We start from the raw sequence: 24,666 nt of genomic DNA, 5'->3' as shown, positions 1-24,666 counted from the left end.
TTATAGTACATTCAGTTAGAACTTGACTCCTCCCGATCTAAAAGCTGTAGAGTAGTCAGAAGACTGTAGTGATGCTGCTATTTTAAACTTCTGGATTGAGTCAATGGAAATGAGCCAGCAGCTCTAGCATCACACACAATACTGTAGTAGGCCTACTGTGAGATTGCTGCAAATCTACCCACCTTGTTGCATAACTTGGGTCACAACAGTGAAGAGTAAAATAGGAGTTTTACACAAGTAAATCCTGCCTGTTATCTAACTGTTGCAACCCTCAAATATTTTAAAACAAAGGGTTGGACAAAAAAAGGCAGCGTTTAGCCTACTGTTAGCTATCGCCACTGTGATTAGTGCAATCTTTAATATAATTAGCTAGCCTAAAGTTAACAAAAAAATAATTGTTAAACATAGTGAAAATGTGGAAATAGCCAAATAATCCAAGTCAACAATGGCAAGTCTGCTAATCATCATTAATGTCCAAGTGAAATGTTTAATGGTCAGTAGGTCGCTGGTTAGTCTCTCCCCAAACTCTAATATGACGTTGAATCGCTGTGCTCCGCATACTACATAGATGAGTCTGTGCCACTTCTGGGGTTTGAGGGCGGGTCTAGGGGGGTTGAAACGGAATGAGTGACAGGTCGTAGCACCAATGAGAGAGCGGTTTGAAAAATGGGCTGTGCCTCCTCCCCTGTCGTCTGATGGCAAAGTCGTTACTGATTGGGGAAGACTGAATCCACCACTGGCCAATCACTGGCCAAGTGAACGGTCCACTTCCGACCCCAGCTGGCTGAGGGGAAAGTGTCCCAGACCCAGAGAGAGATCTGCAGCATGCAGTAACGTAGTGTATCAGCGTAAGAACTCTCACGGGTCTGGCGTTGAGACTAGTCGCTGGTTGGCTTGGTTCCAGCCTTAAAACTGAATGTGGAATTCTCTTGATGAACACATTTCTTAGCCTTGGGACCAAGCCACATCATTTATATTGCTTTGTAACATTTCTTGATTTCTGGAGGGGGGGAAACAAGGAGGAGATGCAAGATTTGTGCAGGACATTGACGATAGGCGTTATCATCTCTCTCTCTGCCTCACCTCTTCCTCTGCTGCCTTCCTGTGTTGCAGACCGCCGGCGCTGCAGCAATAATGTGCTTCCTGGCAGCTTGCCAGACTGCAGATTAAGATGACATACCTTATCATCACATGAAATATAGATGACAACGGCTTCCCACAGCTGTTTATAGCCTTGAGAGCAACGAAGGACACAGGCTGGCAGAGGAAATAGCAGCTTCAATCAATTTAGAAAGGGTGTCGGATTTAGAGGGGGATGCACCTTTATCTAAATTCACACTAACATCCAGTGATGTAGGAGAGGCCCATGGGTGGAGGTGGAGGCGGGGGTGGGGGGGGGGGGGGGGGGGGGCGGGACAAATGAAAATTGAGACAGGTGGGGAAAAAGATGAGCAGACAGAGTGTGTGTGTGTGTGTGTGTGTGTGTGTCTTTCTTTCTCTCCCTCATTCTCTCTGAGCTGATTAAGCACATGTCAGTAACAATTTTGAAATATGGCTTCAGAGAATAGCATAACCAACTGGGATGATGACTTCATCATCACACAAAAAAAGATAGTGGGAACCAAGCGCACAAACACACACACGCACGCACAAACACACACACACACACACACACACACACACACACACACCGAGATCACACTGTGCTTGCTGTGATGTCTTTGAATGTAATTGGAATGTGGTGGTCTACTGTATGTCGCTGAGCTTGCATATCTCATCGTATTGTGATTTGTTTTTAGACCCATTCCATGTGTCTTTCATGTGTTTGCATCATTTTAGTGTGTGTGTGTGTGGTGTGTGTGTGTGTGTGTGTGTGTGTGTGTGTGTGTGTGTGTGTGTGTGTGTGTGTGTGTGTGTGTGTGTGTGTGTGCGCGTGCATGTGTGTGTGTGTGGTGTGTGTGTGTGTGTGTGTGTGTGTGTGTGTGTGCGTGCGTGTGTGCAGGGCCGTAGCCAGGGGGGGGAAAAGTGTGGACGATTCCAAGGGCCCTTGACTGACAGGGGCCCCAAATGGCATCCGTGGTTCCGATGTGATATCCTTTCATGGGGCCCGAAATCCCTGGCTACGGCCCTGCGTGTGTGTGTGTGTGTGTGTGTGCGTGCGTGCGTGTGTGTGTGTGTGTGTGTGCGTGCGTGTGTGAAATTAGTTTTGATTTTTTTTGTCCTAAAGCCATGCAATGTGACATTGATCCATTCATTTCCATCATTCAGACCTGCATGCCTGCAGTTGTTTCTTACAGTACATGTTAGACCTTATTTGAGGTGCGCTTGAATTATTGAACTTGTTGAGGTTGAACAGATGCCTGCTGCTTCAGTGCTCAAGCGCACCCAGACTCAGGTGTGTTTGTTTTGCTCTGCTGCGTGTGCCTGCTCCCTACACACGACCAGCGCTTCTCCCTGGCCCTTTTGATGATGATGATGATGATGATCATAAGTGTTCAATCATACTTATCTCCTCTCAGAAAGAGAGAATCACACCAGATTAACGGCTTGATTGACACAATACAAACTAGGCTACTGCGGCAGCGTTACACCACAATATCTACTGTATATATTTTTTCGAAATCTATCCAAAATTGAAAATTTTCATGACATGACCTTACATTTTGTGCATTTTATTGCCAAGATTTTAATAAATTCCAACAGTACTCCATTGATCACAAGTTAAGAAACGATCGTGATCTGCGTTCGTTCCTTCTCTGAAAAATGTCACCCTCCCATCCGTTGAGTTGCGACCTGTTTACCAAGTTATTACAGTAACAATGTATACTGCCCATCAGATTCCACGGACATTAAGAGTATAATCCCTTCCACAAGTAACTTTGACCCATTGATCGTCAATTGAATTCAAGCAAATATTGATGCAGAATGAATAAATCACAGCAAAGTTACCATGAGGCCAATTTCCACCCCGGAAGCTGCTATAAAGCAGCACCAAAAAATATCTGCCCCAATATAAATTGATTATGCACATTCAATTTAAAATCACCTTGACTCAAAAAAATATAAAATATTACAGGTGAGAAAAAGAAGCCCAAACGACTTGCCAAATGCATTTGGCACCATCACATACGTCAGATATTTGGTGAAAATACTCACGTTGTTGTACCAAAAACGGGCCTAAAAACAGTCAGACTATGGTTACTATGGCTGCAACCACCCATCCACTTTTTCACCTGGGCTAGGCTCATGACATTCGCAAGCAACACAGACACCAATGCAAAGATCAATGGAAGAGACATTTCTTGCGTTCTTGTGCAGCCCAATCGCAAGACTAATGCTAACGCATGTTGCATACTGTGTGTTTCAGTTAGAGGTATTGCTGAAGGAGCAACTACAAATGGAAAAGTAGTAGCTGGTTTAAAACCATTCCAACAACCATCAGAGTGCCCAACTATCTAACGTCTATATGTAGTCTCTCCCCAGACTCAAATATGACGTTGAATCGCTGCGCTCCGCATACTACATAAGTGAGTCTGTGCCAGTTAACAGCCACTGCTGGTTTTTGAAGGCGGGTTGAAATTGAATGAGTGACAGGTCGTAGCACCGATGAGAGAGCAGTTTGAAAAATGGGCTGCGCCTCCCGATGTTGTCTGATCGCAAAGTCGTTACTGATTACGGAAGACTCAATCCATCACTGGCATATGACTGTCCAAGTGAACGGTTCCCTCCCATAACCAGCCCTCTGAGGGAAAGTGTCCCAGACCCAGAGAGAGAGCTCTGCAGCATGCAGTAACGTAGTGTATCAGACCCAGAGAGAGAGCTCTGCAGCATGCAGTAACGTAGTGTATCAGACCCAGAGAGAGAGCTCTGCAGCATGCAGTAACGTAGTGTATCAGACCCAGAGAGAGAGCTCTGCAGCATGCAGTAACGTAGTGTATCAGACCCAGAGAGAGAGCTCTGCAGCATGCAGTAACGTAGTGTATCAGACCCAGAGAGAGCTCTGCAGCATGCAGTAACGTAGTGTATCAGACCCAGAGAGAGAGCTCTGCAGCATGCAGTAACGTAGTGTATCAGACCCAGAGAGAGAGCTCTGCAGCATGCAGTAACGTAGTGTATCAGACCCAGAGAGAGAGCTCTGCAGCATGCAGTAACGTAGTGTATCAGACCCAGAGAGAGAGCTCTGCAGCATGCAGTAACGTAGTGTATCAGACCCAGAGAGAGAGCTCTGCAGCATGCAGTAACGTAGTGTATCAGACCCAGAGAGAGAGCTCTGCAGCATGCAGTAACGTAGTGTATCAGACCCAGAGAGAGCTCTGCAGCATGCAGTAACGTAGTGTATCAGACCCAGAGAGAGAGCTCTGCAGCATGCAGTAACGTAGTGTATCAGACCCAGAGAGAGAGCTCTGCAGCATGCAGTAACGTAGTGTATCAGACCCAGAGAGAGAGCTCTGCAGCATGCAGTAACGTAGTGTATCAGACCCAGAGAGAGAGCTCTGCAGCATGCAGTAACGTAGTGTATCAGACCCAGAGAGAGAGCTCTGCAGCATGCAGTAACGTAGTGTATCAGACCCAGAGAGAGAGATCTGCAGCATGCAGTAACGTAGTGTATCAGACCCAGAGAGAGAGCTCTGCAGCATGCAGTAACGTAGTGTATCAGACCCAGAGAGAGAGCTCTGCAGCATGCAGTAACGTAGTGTATCAGACCCAGAGAGAGCTCTGCAGCATGCAGTAACGTAGTGTATCAGACCCAGAGAGAGAGCTCTGCAGCATGCAGTAACGTAGTGTATCAGACCCAGAGAGAGAGCTCTGCAGCATGCAGTAACGTAGTGTATCAGACCCAGAGAGAGAGCTCTGCAGCATGCAGTAACGTAGTGTATCAGACCCAGAGAGAGAGCTCTGCAGCATGCAGTAACGTAGTGTATCAGACCCAGAGAGAGAGCTCTGCAGCATGCAGTAACGTAGTGTATCAGACCCAGAGAGAGAGATCTGCAGCATGCAGTAACGTAGTGTATCAGACCCAGAGAGAGAGCTCTGCAGCATGCAGTAACGTAGTGTATCAGACCCAGAGAGAGAGCTCTGCAGCATGCAGTAACGTAGTGTATCAGACCCAGAGAGAGCTCTGCAGCATGCAGTAACGTAGTGTATCAGACCCAGAGAGAGAGCTCTGCAGCATGCAGTAACGTAGTGTATCAGACCCAGAGAGAGAGATCTGCAGCATGCAGTAACGTAGTGTATCAGACCCAGAGAGAGAGCTCTGCAGCATGCAGTAACGTAGTGTATCAGACCCAGAGAGAGCTCTGCAGCATGCAGTAACGTAGTGTATCAGACCCAGAGAGAGCTCTGCAGCATGCAGTAACGTAGTGTATCAGACCCAGAGAGAGCTCTGCAGCATGCAGTAACGTAGTGTATCAGACCCAGAGAGAGAGATCTGCAGCATGCAGTAACGTAGTGTATCAGACCCAGAGAGAGAGATCTGCAGCATGCAGTAACGTAGTGTATCAGACCCAGAGAGAGAGATCTGCAGCATGCAGTAACGTAGTGTATCAGACCCAGAGAGAGATCTGCAGCATGCAGTAACGTAGTGTATCAGACCCAGAGAGAGATCTGCAGCATGCAGTAACGTAGTGTATCAGACCCAGAGAGAGATCTGCAGCATGCAGTAACATAGTGTATCAGCGTAATAACTCTCATGGTTCTGGCGTTGAGACTACTAACTATGTAACTATCTGCTAATGGCTGTTGACTGATCCCAGTCACCGAATGCCTCAGTGTGACAGCCAGCCACTAGTGGATTGTACTGGTTCTTGTCATGGCTAATCAGAGGCAATACATTAAAGGATGTCATTAAATTCTGAAAATACAATTTACAGTCATTTGTAATAGAAATGACAGAAAATACTGGAAATGTCTCCGTTGATCAAAGATTCGCATGCGTAAAAATTGCCTATCTAACATTCTCGACTTATTTAAACACCACACGCACAATCTTCTTTCCAGCTTTTTCTTTTGTGGTGGTGATTGAGGCTGTATACTTCCTCTGCAGTAGCCATCTCTCAGGGTCACGGACTCATGACTAGTGACTTTGCTTCCCCCATGTGGATAAGCAGTTTAAAACCTCAGTCAGGGCTCAACGTGCGCGTACCGAGGGCGCGATTATACAGAGGCAAGTCGCTAGAATCCCTATGGTATGGCACGACGGCACGTGCTCCTGTCTTGCGCCACGCATCACTTGTTTAATTTCTTGCAGTTTTTAGCCGCGCATAAGTTGAAATATTTTGGTGCAGAGTCGCGCCGCTTGTTTATTGTTTATTGTTTAAAAGGATCCCCATTAGCTGCCGCCAAAGTGACAGCTAGTCTTCCTGGGTTCCACACAAAATACAAAACAGTCAGTTGGGCCAGGCAGTCCATCAAATCAAGCAGAAGTTGTTTTGATGTTGTTTGATGTGGTAGGAATGGTGGGACAGAGGAAAACACAGGTGGAAAGCTGATAATAGTGGTCTTTATCTCAGTGGCATGTAGCTCTGCTCCTCAGTGCTCCACAGGTGCACCAACATGGTCTGCCTAGGCGTTTTTGACACCTAGGCCCATTAACTAGGCACTAGGCCTATGGATTTATTCAGGAACATCAATTATGATTTTAATCAGGGAAAATAACTGTGCACCACATAGTAGTCCACCACCTTCACATATAGGAAATTGATATCTAGTACTAACTAATCTCAGGTTTACAACAACAACAACAAAAATGTGAATTGCTTAATCCTGCAGCCTATGTTACTTCCAACCGTCACTTCACTCTTCACTAGTTTTGTGACATCTATAGAGTCATTACAAGTGCCTATTGAGACAGCAACCACTTTAGAAGACCTATAGTACACCTGAATTGGACGTTTTGACCGCAAAGCAAGTGGGAAATGGCGATATTTTTCTTTTGTCTTCAAAATATGCCACCCCTATGGTCAGGGCCAGGGGGCGCTGCCTATGGTAACCACAATCTGATCGCTTTTTGGCAGGTTATTTTCTGACACAGTATGTGATTGGTTCCTCCTCTTATAAAACCCTCCCCCATCCCGGCAGCTCCCATCCTCTCTCCCAGCGGCTCAATGGATGACAGCAGTCCCACCTCCTCCAACTCCGAAACCCTCAGCCCTGACCGAGCGGGGCCAGGGGGAGAGGTTGGCAAGCAACAGCAGAGAAGGAGGAAGAAGAAGAGGAAGGGCCGCGACGAGGTCTACGACTTCTTGGATAGGCAGGAAGAGGAGAATAACGGCGGCCAATCGGACAAGCACGCGGCGATAAGCCCCGCCCCTTCGCAGGAGAAGGGAGGAGGCGAGGAAGACGAGGAGGAGGAGGAGGAGAGCTGGGAGTGGGAGATCAGAGGGAGGGGAGGAGGGGGAAGAGTGAGGGGGAGGAAGGGTAAGAGTCGGATGAGACTTCCAGAGGAGTGGGGGGCGCCCCAGCATCCTGCCTCTCCCACTCCGGCTACAGTCGCTCCTAACTGGGGTACAGCTGCTGACTCTGGCCCCTCTGACTCCAAAGCTCTGGAGACCAACCCAAAGCCCAGCCCCAACCCTGCTGTGCCCTCTGCCCCCTGCCAAATCCCCACAAGCTTCACCAACCCTTCCCATGCTCGCTGTGACACAGAATCTCCACCGCGCTCATACGAGCCCATGTGTGTGGACCATTTTGCCGTGTCCGCTAAAGACGTTAAAATGGCAAGCGAAGCTAAAGATTCTCCATTCTCCTCCCCTCGCAAACTTGAAGCTAGCATTAGCTTAGCGGCCACCGCCGCCACCAAGGCTAGTGTACCGGGGGATGTTAGCGGTAGCCTAGCGCTAATGACAGGGGACAATCTGAGCCCCGTCTCCCAGACCTTCTCTTTCCTGGATTCAGTCCTCCAGACGCCCCCGGCCTCCACGCCCGACTCCCAGACCACCACCCCCGTCACCAACACCCCGTCCCTGGCTACCGCTCCCCCTACAAAGACCACCCCACCAGAAACCACTGCCCCTGCGTCACAAGTCTCTTCTGCTATCCATCCTTCCTCACCACTGTCCAAGAGCACTCCAGATGTTCCTCTTGCTTCTGCTTTGTCCACCAGCCCGCCCCCTTTAACTGGTGTAGACACGCCCCTTTCTGCTACTGCAGTCGGATCGACCCTCAACCCTGATGCCAAGCCTTTTGTCCCCTTGGTCACACCCACTACAGCCGCACCTGATACAAGTGCGGCCACTCCCGTTATTGCCACTGAGACCACCCCCCTTGCGTCCATAGTCACCCCTGCTACAACCTCGGCCACGCCCCTCAGCTCATCAGACACTCCCGTCACAAGTGTAGCCACGCCCCTTAGCTCGACAGCCGCCACTCCCCCTCCCTTCATCGCCCCTCCCTCTCTCCCTGCACACTCAGAGCACCAGGACTCCTCGCCGCCACCGCTCCCCCCACTGGAAGGTTGGTGAACTACAGGGAAGATTATGATAATGAGGGGGCTATATTTAAACAGAAATCACTGTAGGCTAGGGTAGGAAGAAATAGCTATTGCTACCAGTAGGCTGTCTTTCTGTGGGGGGTGTATGACTCTTTGATTGCATGGCTCTCTGTGGATTGAGTACCAGGCCTGCTTGGTGTTTGGTCCTTTACTTTATGTAATTGTATTTATAATGAATAGGGCCCGACAGATAAATGGGAATACCCAGAGTTAATTTTTGATGAAAATGAATCATTCTATTCACAAAGCTGTGTTGTTTCCATTACACATACTTGGAATCTCTGCAAAGAGACACTTTTATTCCACTAACTACCAAAGAAATTGTCTAGATAATTAGATCATAATTTTCCTTGGCATCCCAAACATCCTGTATTGGTCGGGCCCTAGTAACTACCATGCAAGGGTCAACTGATAATTGCCATTGTCTGAATTCATTCCCCTCTGCCTGGCTATCTGTGTTGCTCTATTATCATTATTATTGTTATTATTATAACAACTTTATGACTTTACTTGTTGCTTATAACAGCTCTATCTAGGCTATGCTTGCTCCAACTGTCTCCCATCTGATCTTTAGCTGCCCACTATCTCCTCTCTGTCTATAGATACACACAGACCATCTGGCTCCATGCAGGGTAAAGCTAACTTAGGAGCAATGCTACCAGTCTGGCAAAGTCTGTTAGCATTACAAAGTTGTACACAACTTTTGTTACTCAATTCATCAATTTTATATTTATATCGTGCCAAATCGTAACAAGAGTTATCTCAAGGCGCTTTACAAATAGAGCAGGTAGAAGACCAGCCGTTTTGGCTTTTTTTACCTCTTTGTGTGTGTCTATTGCAACAGTTATTATTATTACAAGACTATTCTATACAGCATAGAGATATGTAAGTGTGACAGTATAAGTGACTTTCCTCTACAGCATATTAATGGAAATGGCCATTTTTAACTCTACATGACCCAGAGGGGACACATTTTTCAGCTTTAGCCATGACAATCAGCAAACCCTACTCACCAAAGACTACAATGGGGAAAAAGCTATCAAGCTTTATTGTCTTATCCAAGTAATTATGGCGTCCCCAAACCCAGCTTTCACAACTACTTACATTATAACAGTCCAATGCTCTGCTTCTCTAGCAAGATTTCCCTAGGATGAGAAAACCTGATTTTAAAACCTGATCCTGCAATGCAAAGATCCAGTCTGGGTTACAGGGTGAAAAAAAAAAAAAAAATCTTCCTGTGCAAATACAAAGTCAGTTTCCTATATTTTCCCCTATATCTTATCCCAAATGTAAAAGTAAAACCCCGCTCAGACAACAGGGTTTCCCCCAGAAAAGCTCTTGGGTGATGTGAGAGGTGAGACATGGGCCAGTCCTGCATTTATGACAACATAATGGCAGAACTGCAAACTATTGATAATCGGATTATCAGATTATGTGATATCAGATGTCAGATTATTTTATTATGCGAGGCTAAAATCGGAGGAGATTTCAACATAATGACTATATGTAATCAGGGTCCTCCATGCAGTAGGCTTGGGCCGATATTCGCTAAAATTGAGTATCACAAATTTGAATGAATACAAAATAAAATAAAATAAATATAAAGTAAGGACAGCATCACAATATTACATTTTAGATATGGCCCAAGCCTTTGTAACAGTACGTACTTCTGATTGATTCTTCCAATGTCCAGGCTAGCTGAGAAGGCACATTAGCCCACTTACATGTAGTGTAGCCTCTCGTACACTGGGGGCAACCCTGGGACGAGTGCCTCTGCTCCTTCATGATAATATCTCTCTCCTGGTAATGCTGGGTTTCAATCCAGAGCACTGGTTTCTGTCTGCCTGTCTAAGTGACCCACCGTCCTGCTGAAAGAAGATGTGTTATTTTCTAGTGTGATTCTCTCTATACCTCTCCTGAGCCCTCTTCCACCGCTACTAAAACCCCACTTTTACATGATGACACTGTTTGTGAATTGCACTGAAAATGCGCTTAAAATACTAATCATATTTGAATAAAAATAACAAATTCATTGAATTCGATTCAGCAGCTCTGGCTTTCAAATTATGCTACTGTAGGCGTTCAGATGGGCTTGGCGGTTACTAGCCAAGTCCTTCACACTGACCTACCTACCTACATACGTATGTGTCAAATCTCTCAAATGTCCTGGAGTTTCCGTAAATTCCTGGACTTATGAAGCACATACTCACTTTTTGTGCTATAGGTGTTCCTACTCTGAGGCATTGTTGGGGTTGATGTCGGAGGATTGATTGGAGGGTGTAGGCTTAACGCAATGGGACTGATGCTGAAGTGACTGAAAATTATCTTCTCTCTCTCCCTTTCTCCCATTTTTCTTTTTCCATACTTCCATCGATGATGTGACCTTGCACAAAAGGTAAGTCAGCTCTCTTTTTTAGCTATTTCCCCCCCCCCCCCCAGTTCAACTCCTCACTTGGGTCCTTGCAGGGCATCTCAATCACTTTTGGTGTTGAATGTTAAATCATTATCTCATTATTCTGATGAAGACATGTCTGGGTGGTTGTACATGTAATGGATGCTGCTGCTGAGGGGCAAATGATCTGAGGCTTAAAATCCATCCGTAACCTGTGTCTTGTCAGTCTGTTTCATGGAAACAGCAGGCAACTTGTATATCCAGCGTTAATTATCAGTCACTGACAATTAAGGCTTTGCTGTTCTATCATTATCACCCATATTTTCGACCCACTGCATGCTGGGATTGGCTCCAGCCCCCCCATAACCCTGAAAAGGTTTAAGCAGTTAGGGAAATTAAAGCATAAATTGCATAATTTCCAAGATTTTGCTGAGCTGTTTTGAGCACTACCTCCAGATGGCGTTACTTGGCAAACAAACATGTTTCCCAGTGCATTGTTTTCCAGCGAAGTGCCCCAAACGCAAATGTGTGTGAAGATAGATATTTATTGGTCCTTTCAGAAATGTGTCTTGTGCCGTACAACTACAATTACAATGACAACGACAGCACTACTAACAGTCAAAGATGACTTCTTTAGTTTTCTTGATGTTCAAATCAAGAAAACTGGACTTGCAACTACCAACTGTCACGGCAGATACAAGCCCTGGGTACAATCCTCAACATTAAGGCTTTATCTCGTTTGTCTTGGGCTTCCGGCTTCTAGACTTCCTCATAACCCCCGTAAGCTCCACCCCCACCAATCTGAAAACCTATCCGAAAGCCACGAGGGCGGATCCAGCCGTAACACACAACCAACAAACTTGATTTACCCAAAGACGATAGCTGGTTGCATCATCATCTTGAATAAAATCCACGATTGCCGCGCCATCAGTAAATTGAAAGTAAATTGATCAGATGTGTTGCTTTTACATTCATTTGTAGAGGGTCAATACAACTGGAGAAAATGTGCCCCCTTGTGGAGCCTCTGTGTTATTAATAATAGGCGAAGACACTGCACCACCAGGTGACATCTAATGGTAAAAAGCATGCTACACATTGCTATTGGCTGATCTTTGGTTCCAGAGTACAACAGGTAGTGACATCACCCGGCACCAAAGATCGGCCAATAGCAAATGGCGGTTTCGGTCGCATGGTCTTTGTCAGGCTTTACGCAGATTTGGGTTTGGAGTTTAGTTACTCTTTAACCAGCACATATCTGAATCTCACATATCTGATTCTCACATATCTGATTCTCACATATCTGAATCTCACATATCTGATTCTCACATATCTGATTCTCACATATCTGAATCTCACATATCTGATTCTCACATATCTGATTCTCACATATCTGAATCTCACATATCTGAATCTCACATATCTGAATCTCACATATCTGAATCTCACATATCTGAATCTCACATATCTGATTCTCTCTCTCTGCTATTGAAATGAGCAGAAGTCACTATAGTGAAACCTTCCATTCTTCTCGCTGCTTTACAGTAAGTCTGCATGGGTCTCTGTTGTTGTTGGAAGGTCGTTGCTGCTGCACAGGACAGCAGAATCCAAGCTGTCTACTTTGCCTATTCAGCTGCACTAAGCTGTCCCAGAGTGCATATAGTACTTTGCACTGCGGCTGCCCCTCCCTCAGGGCTGTGTTTGATCCACACAGAACTCTAAATGCGCTGCTCCTGCTACAGTACAGCCAGACAAAACTCATATAGATGCTGTGTTCTTGCTACAGTACAGCCAGACAAAACTCATATAGATGCTGTGTTCTTGCTACAGTACAGCCAGACAAAACTCATATAGATGCTGTGTTCTTGCTACAGTACAGCCAGACAAAACTCATATAGATGCTGTGTTCCTGCTACAGTACAGCCAGACAAAACTCATATAGATGCTGTGTTCCTGCTACAGTACAGCCAGACAAAACTCATATAGATGCTGTGTTCCTGCTACAGTACAGCCAGACAAAACTCATATAGATGCTGTGTTCTTGCTACAGTACAGCCAGACAAAACTCATATAGATGCTGTGTTCCTGCTACAGTACAGCCAGACAAAACTCATATAGATGCTGTGTTCCTGCTACAGTACAGCCAGACAAAACTCATATAGATGCTGTGTTCCTGCTACAGTACAGCCAGACAAAACTCATATAGATGCTGTGTTCCTGCTACAGTACAGCCAGACAAAACTCATATAGATGCTGTGTTCTTGCTACAGTACAGCCAGACAAAACTCATATAGATGCTGTGTTCCTGCTACAGTACAGCCAGACAAAACTCATATAGATGCTGTGTTCCTGCTACAGTACAGCCAGACAAAACTCATATAGATGCTGTGTTCCTGCTACAGTACAGCCAGACAAAACTCATACAGTAGATATATGCTGTGTTCCTGCTACAGTACAGCCAGACAAAACTCATATAGATGCTGTGTTCCTGCTACAGTACAGCCAGACAAAACTCATATAGATGCTGTGTTCCTGCTACAGTACAGCCAGACAAAACTCATATAGATGCTGTGTTCCTGCTACAGTACAGCCAGACAAAACTCATATAGATGCTGTGTTCCTGCTACAGTACAGCCAGACAAAACTCATATAGATGCTGTGTTCCTGCTACAGTACAGCCAGACAAAACTAATACAGATGCTGTGTTCCTGCTACAGTACAGCCAGACAAAACTCATACAGTAGATATATGCTGTGTTCCTGCTACAGTACAGCCAGACAAAACTCATATAGATGCTGTGTTCCTGCTACAGTACAGCCAGACAAAACTCATACAGTAGATATATGCTGTGTTCCTGCTACAGTACAGCCAGACAAAACTCATATAGATGCTGTGTTCCTGCTACAGTACAGCCAGACAAAACTCATATAGATGCTGTGTTCCTGCTACAGTACAGCCAGACAAAACTCATATAGATGCTGTGTTGCTGCTACAGTACAGCCAGACAGGTGTGGAAACCAGCAGCTTGTTTGTTTCTCTCTTCTTCCAACCATTCGTCAACAGTAAGTCCACCAAATAAATTAAAATTAACAACAAAACACTCCATTTTGCATCAACGCTGTAAGCTAGCTCCTGGTTTCTGCACAGGTGTTTGGGGACCTGTGTACGGGGACTATTTCTTGTCTCGGACTAACACTCGGCAAAAAGTTTATTTTGAGAGGTTCAGTGACGCGTACTGCCTCATCACTGTTGTGCCACTAACGACAGAAAATCGCACCCTCTTGTGTAATATCGCTTAAAAATATAGTACGGTAGTTTTGTGGAACACATCAGAAATTCGGAGCTGGTTAAATTGATTTTGTTGTTGTCGTTGTTGTAGTTGTTGTTTTCAACTCAATCAAAAATGCAAGTGATTTACATGCCAGCTTACACAGCATAGTGTGCTACGAGCATCTTCGAATACATGTACTGGATGCATGCAGGTCACATGCTCTTTTAATATTGGGCAGCGGTGGCCCAGCGGTTAGAGGAGCGAGCTTGTGACCGGAAGGTCGTCGGTTCAATCCCCTGGGACCGGCAGGATAAAGCTCGGGTTGGGAAAGTGAAAAAGGCAGCGCTTGCCCATCCCTCATTACCACCACTGAGGTGCCCTTGAGCAAGGCCCTTAACCCCAACCGCTCCAGTGGAGCTGCTCAGTGGCCAGCAGATCAGAATGTGGTTGTACTGGTCAGCTTCCAGGTGGCACACCTGAAAATCCTTTTTTATTTAGTCTCCATCTAAGCTGCTTAGTGCTCATCATTGCTGCTGTTTCTGCACTGCTCTTCCCAAAGACCAATCAAACATTGTGTTCTGTACTGTGACGTCTTTTTCCTTGGATTTTCTGTTGATGACGTTTTAGTTTGTTTTTCTTGTTGTTTTTCGTTGTATACCGACGACCTGTTGATTTCAGCGACTGGTAAGCATCTGCAGTCATCATAACCTGTAATGTAATGGATGTGTAGAAGGGCTGTGTCTGAAGGTTTTCGCTCACCTAACTCTGAATTGTTGTAATTGTACGTACGTGTTCTTAGCGTCCATGTCTGTTAATTGCACAAAAAAAGAGGAAGTCACATTTTTCAGTGGAGTGCACCTTTACTATTTTGTCCAGACAGTGCAGGTGGAGTGTGTGTGCGTGCGTATGTGCGTGCGTGCGTGCGTATGTGCGTGCGTGCGTGCCTGCGTGCGTGTGTGTGTGTGCGTGCGTCCGTTTGTGCGTATGTGCGTGCGTGCGTGTGTGTGTGTGTGTGTGTTCCCCAGCCAGACAGGGGTTTGACAGCTGAGTGGTCCCTGCGTTTTCATGGTTTGGGAGACATCTACTGGTCTCTGTCTTTATCTCCTCTCTCTCCTTCTGTTATTCTCTGTCTACGTATCTCCTTCTGCTTCAATGCTTTACCATCTATTCTGCTTTCACTGCCTATCTCCATTTTCCTTTTTTCTTCCCTTTTCCACCATTATCTTTGTGTCTATTTATAAATGTAGACAGTCTACATCTCTCCCTCTGTCTGCTCTCTCTCTCTCTCTCTCTCTCTCTCTCTCTTTTTCTGTCTGTGTCTCTCTCTCAAATACAATATTGTTGTTGGGACTTTTGCACCGTTAGGCTACATAAGGAAAGCACACCCTGGCTTTTTATGGCTGTTCATCTCTCTCTCTCTCTCTCTCTCTCTCTCTCTCTCTCTATCTATCTCTCTCTATCTAGGTACAGGTACTCAAACACAGAGAGAGAGAGAGACAGACACACACACACACACACACACACACACACACAGATGCTGTGACCCGGTTCCGTCCTTGAGAGCGAGCCCGTGGGATTGAATCAGAGCGAACTGAATTGAATCCTGTCAGTTGAGTTAACAGCTACAGTCCCAAATGTGCAGTCGGCTGCCTTTAACATTTGAGAGAAATAAACATCTTCATGCTGCGTGTGTGTATGTGGTGTGAGGCGGTGAGGGCCGGGGCTGGCGAGCAGACTCCCACTCGTTGGCTCCACCCAGTGTCTACTGGGAGAACTACAGGCAGCTCTAGTCAGTGTGGAGCCAGCTGAGGTTAATGGCTGCGCCCTTCAGTGTGTCTGACGGTGACACAGAGAGACTTAGGCTGGAGATAAAGCCTGCTTGTTTTCAACTAGGTAGTCACGTGCGTTTGGACGCAGGATATGCGAGCATCATGTACATGTGAACGCGTAGGCCTATTAGTTAAAAGCAAGTATTATAGACAGTTTTCACGGACTTGTGTTGCTAGGGAACAGTTTAAACCCCAGCTTATTATTTCATGTCATCTATTGTATTAGCATCATAGACTGTATACACTGAAACAGGAAGTTAGCTATGGGGCAATTTAGAATGTTTATGTAGTCAAGTTGAAACCGCCAGATGCACTGGCTTTTTGACTGGACTGGCATTGTGAGTTTGATGGTGTGTCCAGTGAGCCAGGCAGAGGGGGCTAAGCTCCGAGCCACTGGTTTAGCAGAGGACTGATAACTATACTTCCACATTGCTGTTACCACCTGCCCTATTCCTGTTATGGTAGCTTCAAAAGTGATCATCTCAAAGATTTTCATCTAAATACATTTCTGTTAAGTCACAATCTAACAGCGACTTAGTTAACACAATGGTGATTGAGCCTAAAGGCCCATTGATGGAAGCCTTTGCGTTTTCAGTATTGCAGCATTTATGAACTTGGTGTCTGTGGTGACACCCCGGAGAGGGTAGGCGGAGCTAACGCAGTAGACTCACTCTTCAACTACCGTTACTGTTTAATGTCACATTACATTGCAACAGCAACAGTTTGGATCTCACCTGGCTGCAATTACGGCTCATCGCCATAGGTGTCGCCAAAGAGAACGAAACTGAAATCTTTGAGATTATCACTCCTCTGGAGCCCAATAAGATCACAATGGGATGGCTTAAAGATAGGGTTGATGTGAAAGGTTGACGTCTTTGGGTGTGTGTGTGTGTGTGTGTGTGTGTGTGTGTGTGTGTGTGTGTGTGTGTGTGTGTGTTGTGGTGTGTGTGTGTGTGTGTGTGTGTGTGTGTGTGTGTGTGTGTGTGTGTGTGTGTGTGTGTGTGTGTGTGTGCGTTTGACCCCGGGTTGGTTGCGCTGCTAGCGCTCTAATGACTGTGATTATGTCTCTTCTCTGTTATCTTCTTCTCTCATCTTATCTTTCTCTCTTCCTTCTTGTCGTGTCTCTCCTCCTCTCCTACAAGCCACATAACATGAACTCCTCATGTAGTACATTCAACTTCCTGTGTAGCATTTTAACCATCAATATGTCACGGTGAAATTAACTGTGATACATTGGTATCATTATTGTAAACAAACGATACCATGGTGGGAGCAATCGGTCAGCTCTATCTCACACCAGTGGTATTGTCAATGTTAGCTAGTCTTCCCATAAACCCTGTTGCTTCCTGCCTTGTTGCTAGATGTTTCGTTTGTTCTCTTATATCTTTACTGATAAGCATGATGGGAATGATGTAACTCTTTGGAATACAGTGTAGAGAAGATGATAGAAGCTGCCAATCGCCTTGGCGATGGTCTACCTGCTTATTAGCCTGTTATCAGACTGAATTGTCAAACCGTTGCGATCCATTTCCTTCTTCAGTCTGACATTGCCTCCACTCTTAAGACCTCGTTCACAAGATACGCCGAAGCTACGCTGAAGCTATGCTGAAGCTACGCAGCGCGGAGGCAGCTTCATTTCAGCGTTCTTGTTAACAGGCAAGACCAATCACACCAGCTGCACGCCACGCCACGCTAAAGCTACGCTGCACGCACGCTGCAGCGATAGTTTCAGCTTCTGTTCTATTTTTCAAGCGTGCAGCGCGCTGCACCCGAGCAGCCGGGCATGAAGTCAATGCAAGTTGTGAGCGGGGGGAAAGAGAGTGCTTCTGGTGTGAATGGCAAGGCTCCTGCTTGAAGCTTCTGGTGTGAATGGCAAGGCTCCTGCTTGAAGCTTCCTTCCGTGAGGCGCTGCTCCTGAGATGCCTATGGTGTGAACCAAGGCTAATCGATTTCCTCTAACCAATCATAGAGACCAGCAAAAACATCTCCCCTTTGAATAAAGCAGAGTGCTGTTCGAATCTCAAAGTAATCTGTACTTTTAATCAATTTACAACAGCCTCGATAGCGGTTGTTAGGTCTGTCGCACTTCACTGCAGCCTGACAATGGCGTTAGTCCCACCCATTGCGTCGTTTATTGGAGCCGATTGGCTAATCGTTAGTCCCCCTCAGCGCTCATTGGACCGAAGTTTTTTTTTTGTCATCATGCGAAACCGCTGTCACATGATGTCACGATGCCAGACCAGAAGCAGTCAACTCGGTGGAGTGAAGGTCACTCTGGACGGACGCAGGCAGCCTGTGTATGGCGCTGTAATTATGCCCTAAAATGAATGTAGCAATGCTCTGTTGATGTTAAAATGCTACAAGTAGTGCGGCTAAGCTATCACCCTTTAACCCTCTTCTTATATCAAGTCTGATCTCTCTGTTATATGTGGGTCTAGTGAGAACATTTCAGGCCGCAGAAAGACGGACAGACCAAAATAGACGAAGCAAGAAGTGGGCTAGTTCAGAGTTTTTTTTTCTTGTCCTCTTTTTCTCCCTCAACTCATCCCCTCCCACCACCCCCTACCTCCTTTACACCCCCCCGCGCACACACACGCACACACACACACACGCACACACACACACACACACACACGCACACACACACACACACACACACACACACACATTTCTATCTTTACCGCTACCCACTCGGTTGTGTCTGGTTCACTGGTTTTCTCTCTGTCTCTCATCCCCTCATCATCCTGTCTGTACTTATTCCATTTGTGTGAATATCTTCTTCCCCTCCACGTCTCCTCTCTCTCTCACTCTCTCCATTACCTCCCCTGTGTTCCTTCAATTCCATTTTATCCCCCCCACGCTCCCTCTCTCCATTTGCCCTTTCCTCCTCCCTCCATCCGCCATCTCTGTTTGCCCTTTCTGTCTCCTCCATCCACGTCACGTCTTCCCCTCTCCTGCCCAGACTCCCCGTGTCGCGGTGGGCGATGGGTGCCGTAATCATCGCCGCATCGGTGACTGGGAGGGAGGGAGGGAGGCGAGGAGGAGGAGGGAGGAGGGGGGGGGGGGGGGTGGGCGTTGCCACGGAGACATGGGAGGCGGTTACCATGGAAACAGAGAGACTCTGGGAGTGAGGGATGGAGGGAGAGAGAGAAGATGGGGGGAGAAGGGGTGGACTGGGTGTGACAGTCAGTGAGGTCGAGGGTAAAAATAGAAACACTCTGACAAGATCCGCCCCCGCTCTTCTCCTCCCCGTTCCCCCCCCTCTCTCTTCCCAACCCCACGGGCAACCAGCTGTAGCTTCCTCCCTCTCTCTCTCTCTCTCTCTCTCTCTCTCTGTCTCTCTCTCTGTCTCTCTCTCTCTCTCTCTCTCTCTCTCCCTCTTTCGTCTGCATCTGCAGCCGATGTTGAACAAGCTATGACCTTCACCAGGAGGGCTTGCAATGACCTCTGTGATTTTTGGCTGCGTAGAAAGTCATGGGAGGATCCAATTTATCTTAGCCGGCACCCCCCTCTTTTCTGACCATTTTCTGACCAGTTACTTTGTTCTGGAGCTTTGGAACTTTCTTGGTATCCCCCAGAGTCTCTCTACATCCCCCAGAGTCTCTCTACATCCCCCAGAGTCTCTCTACATCCCCCAGAGTCTCTCTACATCCCCCAGAGTCTCTCTACATCCCCCAGAGTCTCTCTACATCCCCCAGAGTCTCTCTACACCCCCCAGAGTCTCTCTACATCCCCCAGAGTCTCTCTACACCCCCCAGAGTCTCTCTACATCCCCCAGAGTCTCTCTACACCCCCCAGAGTCTCTCTACATCCCCCAGAGTCTCTCTACATCCCCCAGAGTCTCTCTACATCCCCCAGAGTCTCTCTACATCCCCCAGAGTCTCTCTACATCCCCCAGAGTCTCTCTACATCCCCCAGAGTCTCTCTACATCCCCCAGAGTCTCTCTACATCCCCCAGAGTCTCTCTACATCCCCCAGAGTCTCTCTACATCCCCCAGAGTCTCTCTACATCCCCCAGAGTCTCTCTACACCCCCCAGAGTCTCTCTACATCCCCCAGAGTCTCTCTACACCCCCCAGAGTCTCTCCACATCCCCCAGAGTCTCTCCACATCCCCCAGAGTCTCTCTACATCCCCCAGAGTCTCTCTACATCCCCCAGAGTCTCTCTACATCCCCCAGAGTCTCTCTACATCCCCCAGAGTCTCTCTACACCCCCCAGAGTCTCTCTACATCCCCCAGAGTCTCTCTACACCCCCCAGAGTCTCTCTACATCCCCCAGAGTCTCTCTACACCCCCCAGAGTCTCTCTACATCCCCCAGAGTCTCTCTACATTTGCCATGTGTCCATGTTATAGCTGCTCGCTGCAAAAAGAAAAGGAAAAAAAAGTTGCATTAAGGGGAGCCAGATTAACAACCTCAGATTTGTCATCATTAAACTGAACAAAGTTGTGAGACATTCAACGTGTGATGTCTGCTATAGCTAGACAATTTAAGGGGTATCAAGTAGCATGTATTTATTTAAAGTGCATTCTACACAGAGCTATCACAATACACTCCACACAGAATACATACATATCAGAGCAAACAGCAGCAACATGAAGACATGACAAACAGTGTCGTATGTGTGGTAGTCTATGTATGTGAGAGTGTTTATTTGGTGAAATGGGAGGAGGTTTTGTCTGTGTTTTTCCACTCTGTGCACCACCTCCATTAAGCAGTGGTTTGTGTCGAAATATTACTCAGTGAAACACTTCCAGACATTTGAATTGTACAGAAATGTGAAATGGAAAATTCTGTATTCCAACGCAACTGCAGTGAAAACTATCCCCAGCAGGAGCATCGACTGATAAGGTTACTACCACAGGCATGTCAGCCATAGCAGCTCAACAAGCACCAACTGAAAATCAGGCAGACAGAGCGTGCTGCTTTCTAGCCTCCTGTGCGTCGTCGTCTTCCTCCTTCTCCTCCTCCTCCTCCTCCTCATTGCTCATTTCTGCCGTCCGTCGTCATACGCAGCTTGGTGGCTACGCCGCCTCGCCCGTATAGCGCTCCAGCGTCCTTACAAGCGCTGTTCTCTGTGTGTCTGTTCTTACAGCGCTGTTCTCTGTGTGTCTGTTCTTACAGCGCTGTTCTCTGTGTGTCTGTTCTTACAGCGCTGTTCTCTGTGTCTGTTCTTACAGCGCTGTTCTCTGTGTCTGTTCTTACAGCGCTGTTCTCTGTGTGTCTGTTCTTACAGCGCTGTTCTCTGTGTGTCTGTTCTTACAGCGCTGTTCTCTGTGTCTGTTCTTACAGCGCTGTTCTCTGTGTCTGTTCTTACAGCGCTGTTCTCTGTGTCTGTTCTTACAGCGCTGTTCTCTGTGTCTGTTCTTACAGCGCTGTTCTCTGTGTGTCTGTTCTTACAGCGCTGTTCTCTGTGTGTCTGTTCTTACAGCGCTGTTCTCTGTGTCTGTTCTTACAGCGCTGTTCTCTGTGTCTGTTCTTACAGCGCTGTTCTCTGTGTGTCTGTTCTTACAGCGCTGTTCTCTGTGTGTCTGTTCTTACAGCGCTGTTCTCTGTGTCTGTTCTTACAGCGCTGTTCTCTGTGTGTCTGTTCTTACAGCGCTGTTCTCTGTGTCTGTTCTTACAGCGCTGTTCTCTGTGTGTCTGTTCTTACAGCGCTGTTCTCTGTGTGTCTGTTCTTACAGCACTGTTCTCTGTGTGTCTGTTCTTACAGCGCTGTTCTCTGTGTGTCTGTTCTTACAGCGCTGTTCTCTGTGTGTCTGTTCTTACAGCGCTGTTCTCTGTGTGTCTGTTCTTACTGCGCTGTTCTCTGTGTGTCTGTTCTTACAGCGCTGTTCTCTGTGTGTCTGTTCTTACAGCGCTGTTCTCTGTGTGTCTGTTCTTACTGCGCTGTTCTCTGTGTGTCTGTTCTTACAGCGCTGTTCTCTGTGTGTCTGTTCTTACAGCGCTGTTCTCTGTGTGTCTGTTCTTACTGCGCTGTTCTCTGTGTGTCTGTTCTTACAGCGCTGTTCTCTGTGTGTCTGTTCTTACAGCGCTGTTCTCTGTGTGTCTGTTCTTACAGCGCTGTTCTCTGTGTGTCTGTTCTTACAGCGCTGTTCTCTGTGTGTCTGTTCTTACTGCGCTGTTCTCTGTGTGTCTGTTCTTACAGCGCTGTTCTCTGTGTGTCTGTTCTTACTGCGCTGTTCTCTGTGTGTCTGTTCTTACAGCGCTGTTCTCTGTGTGTCTGTTCTTACAGCGCTGTTCTCTGTGTGTCTGTTCTTACAGCGCTGTTCTCTGTGTCTGTTCTTACAGCGCTGTTCTCTGTGTGTCTGTTCCCTCTTTGTTCAACTCCTTATCTGGTGCAGAGCTGAAGTAGCGGCACCAGTCGCCGCCATTACAGTTGTTGTTGTTCTGGTCCAACGTTGTTGAGTTTTTTCGGGTCACAATATCGTCCCTCGTTGGTTTCCCTCACGAGGTGCTTGCCCTCGGCCGCTACGCAGCTCGGCTTGCTCAACTGTTGAGCAATTGTGCATCGCCGTGTCGCCCCGCTATTCCAATAATAATAATAATAATAATCATTATTATTATTATTATTATTATAGGTGTGAGATGTGTATTTTCCAGGTCTGGCAGTTAGGTTTTGAGATAGCCAAATTCCTATTGGAGGACAGTAGGGTTGGGTACCGAAATCGGTACTGACTACCGACCGAATTGCATCGGTACTACCGAGTAAAATCTATCAGTACCAAATTTCGGGAACCTGCTGAGAGCGCCTCTGTGTGTAAAATGTTCTAAATAAATAGCAATGTTGCAATTGATAACTTTGGACTCATGTTTTTACAACTAAATTTTTTTTTTGTAATTGCGGAGAGAGAAAGTACAGAAAAAAGGTTCCAGGTATCAGAATCGGTACCGGTATCGGTTCAAATGTGAACGGCACCCAACCCTAGAGGACAGCCCATAGGATTGTCTATATATGGGACTGCCTCCCACATCCTGTATGAGATGAAACGTTGCTGTTGTGGTGGGGGGAAGTAAGGCAGTGGGAGTAGCATACTGTATCGTGTGTGGTAACCTCTTTTTTCTAAGGTTCTGGGCTATTAACCATTGAATCATGAGGTTCTGGGCTATTAACCATTGAATCATGAGGTTCTGGGCTATTAACCATTGAATCATGAGGTTCTGGGCTATTAACACATTCAGTGCCAGCGACGCCATATGGCGTCATTAGAAATTTACCGTAGAGTGCCAGCGACGCCAAATGGCGTCAATAACTCGATTTTTTTTTTTTGACGGGGGGGTGTCGATCTATGCCTCTTACATCGCCTCTTACAATATCAGAGGTATTGAATGTGTCTAACCTATTTTACAGAACCCTTAGGTGGCGACAGCGCTCTCCAGATGAGAGAACGTGGAGTGAAACACACAGAAGAAGTCCCCATGTCGTTGGGGAAAAGCAGGAAATCGCATCGCATCCGTCCGTATGCAGCTGCTTCATTGAAGCAACGTTTAGCTGTGCCCCTGCAGCAGCCAATCTGCTATCACAATTGAGCACCTCGGTGTCCGCTGCAACAGCCTCCGTGTCCGCTGCAACACCCATTTGCATGATCAGCCGTGGATTTGTTATTATTCTCAACTTGAAGCATGGGAGCTGGTACACGCGGCTGTAAAAAAGCAGGATCTAGCGGACTTTTTCAGTGCTGAGCACAGGCAGAGAAAACAGCAGAGCAGAGAGACACTCCTCCCACAACGGGGGGGGGGGAGGAGGAGGGGGGGAGGTGGGCACGCAGAGCCAAGTACACAACACAGACCCAGACAGCAGGACAGGGTTGGCAAACGCAAGCCAGAATATCCGATGCCCACCAGCAGCAAAAGATCAGCAAGAAGCTGCAACCAGCAGCGCATGCAGGCGCCAGCGCTGCTGGTTTCAGCTAAAAATATTATTCTTCCAAACAAAATTCCCTTGCCTTCACTGTTTTATTGAAGGAAATTATTTTTGAGGTGTGACTACATCAGAAAATTAGCTTCAGAGTCAGTGATGTGCTTGAAATGTTTAATTTCACAAAAGGCTCATTATCTCAGCTCGTAGAAAAAAGCTCTGTTTTTCGTTCAATCAAGCTATCTTCTCCGGCTCATAACTAAAGAACGGAAAATGGGATCAATAAACTTTTTTTTGCAGGTGATAGAAGAGAGTCTCATCGTTATTTGTGCGTGTTCAGTGTTTACATAGTAATTATTAAAGAAATTATATGACTGTTTTAAAATGCATTGCGGCCTATGTGGCACAGCAAGCAACCTTTTGCCCAAGGGCCGTGGCACTTAAAGTGTTAACCATTGAATCATCTGTGTTTTATGAGTCAGATAAGCTCCAGCCTGTATTTATTGTCACTGTGTCCCTGCCAGTACCTCAGCTGTCAAACCCATCAGTTTCTCTCAATTAACCTGATGACCCGTTTTGAGTTGTGACCCCAAATTTAAAAGGAATCTCCACTTGGATTGCTTACATAATGACCACCCTTTCTGTCACCCCCCCCCCACCACCACCACCACCCGTTCCCTCCCTCTCTCTATAATGTCTCTCTCCCGTCGCCCTCTGTGGTCACATTAGACATAATTGTTTGTGGAGGATTATGTAATGATGTTCATTCATTTTCACTCAAGCTTGACGAGCTGCTCGTTGTTATTTTGACACAGGCCTCGGGTCTGTGTGTG

At 46.7% G+C, this 24,666-nt stretch overlaps 1 protein-coding gene across 1 annotated transcript in view; it reads left to right on the top strand.

Moving 5' to 3' along the window:
• LOC310792395 (uncharacterized protein) overlaps positions 1-24,666 on the top strand; it is a gene marked incomplete at both ends in the record, with an annotated part of 90,256 nt that overhangs the window by 22,220 nt on the left and 43,370 nt on the right. Inside the window, one exon of the mRNA XM_083654110.1 lies at positions 7,078-8,451. Coding sequence (XP_083510236.1) covers positions 7,078-8,451 — 1,374 coding nt within the window. The remainder of the gene's footprint in view (positions 1-7,077; positions 8,452-24,666) is intronic.

The sequence above is a fragment of the Poromitra crassiceps genome (genome assembly GCF_964638095.1).
Source record: "Poromitra crassiceps genome assembly, chromosome: 17".
NCBI lineage: Eukaryota > Metazoa > Chordata > Actinopteri > Beryciformes > Melamphaidae > Poromitra > Poromitra crassiceps.
Note: the sequence above shows the minus strand (reverse complement) of the source record. Positions and strands in the feature narration are given on the sequence as shown.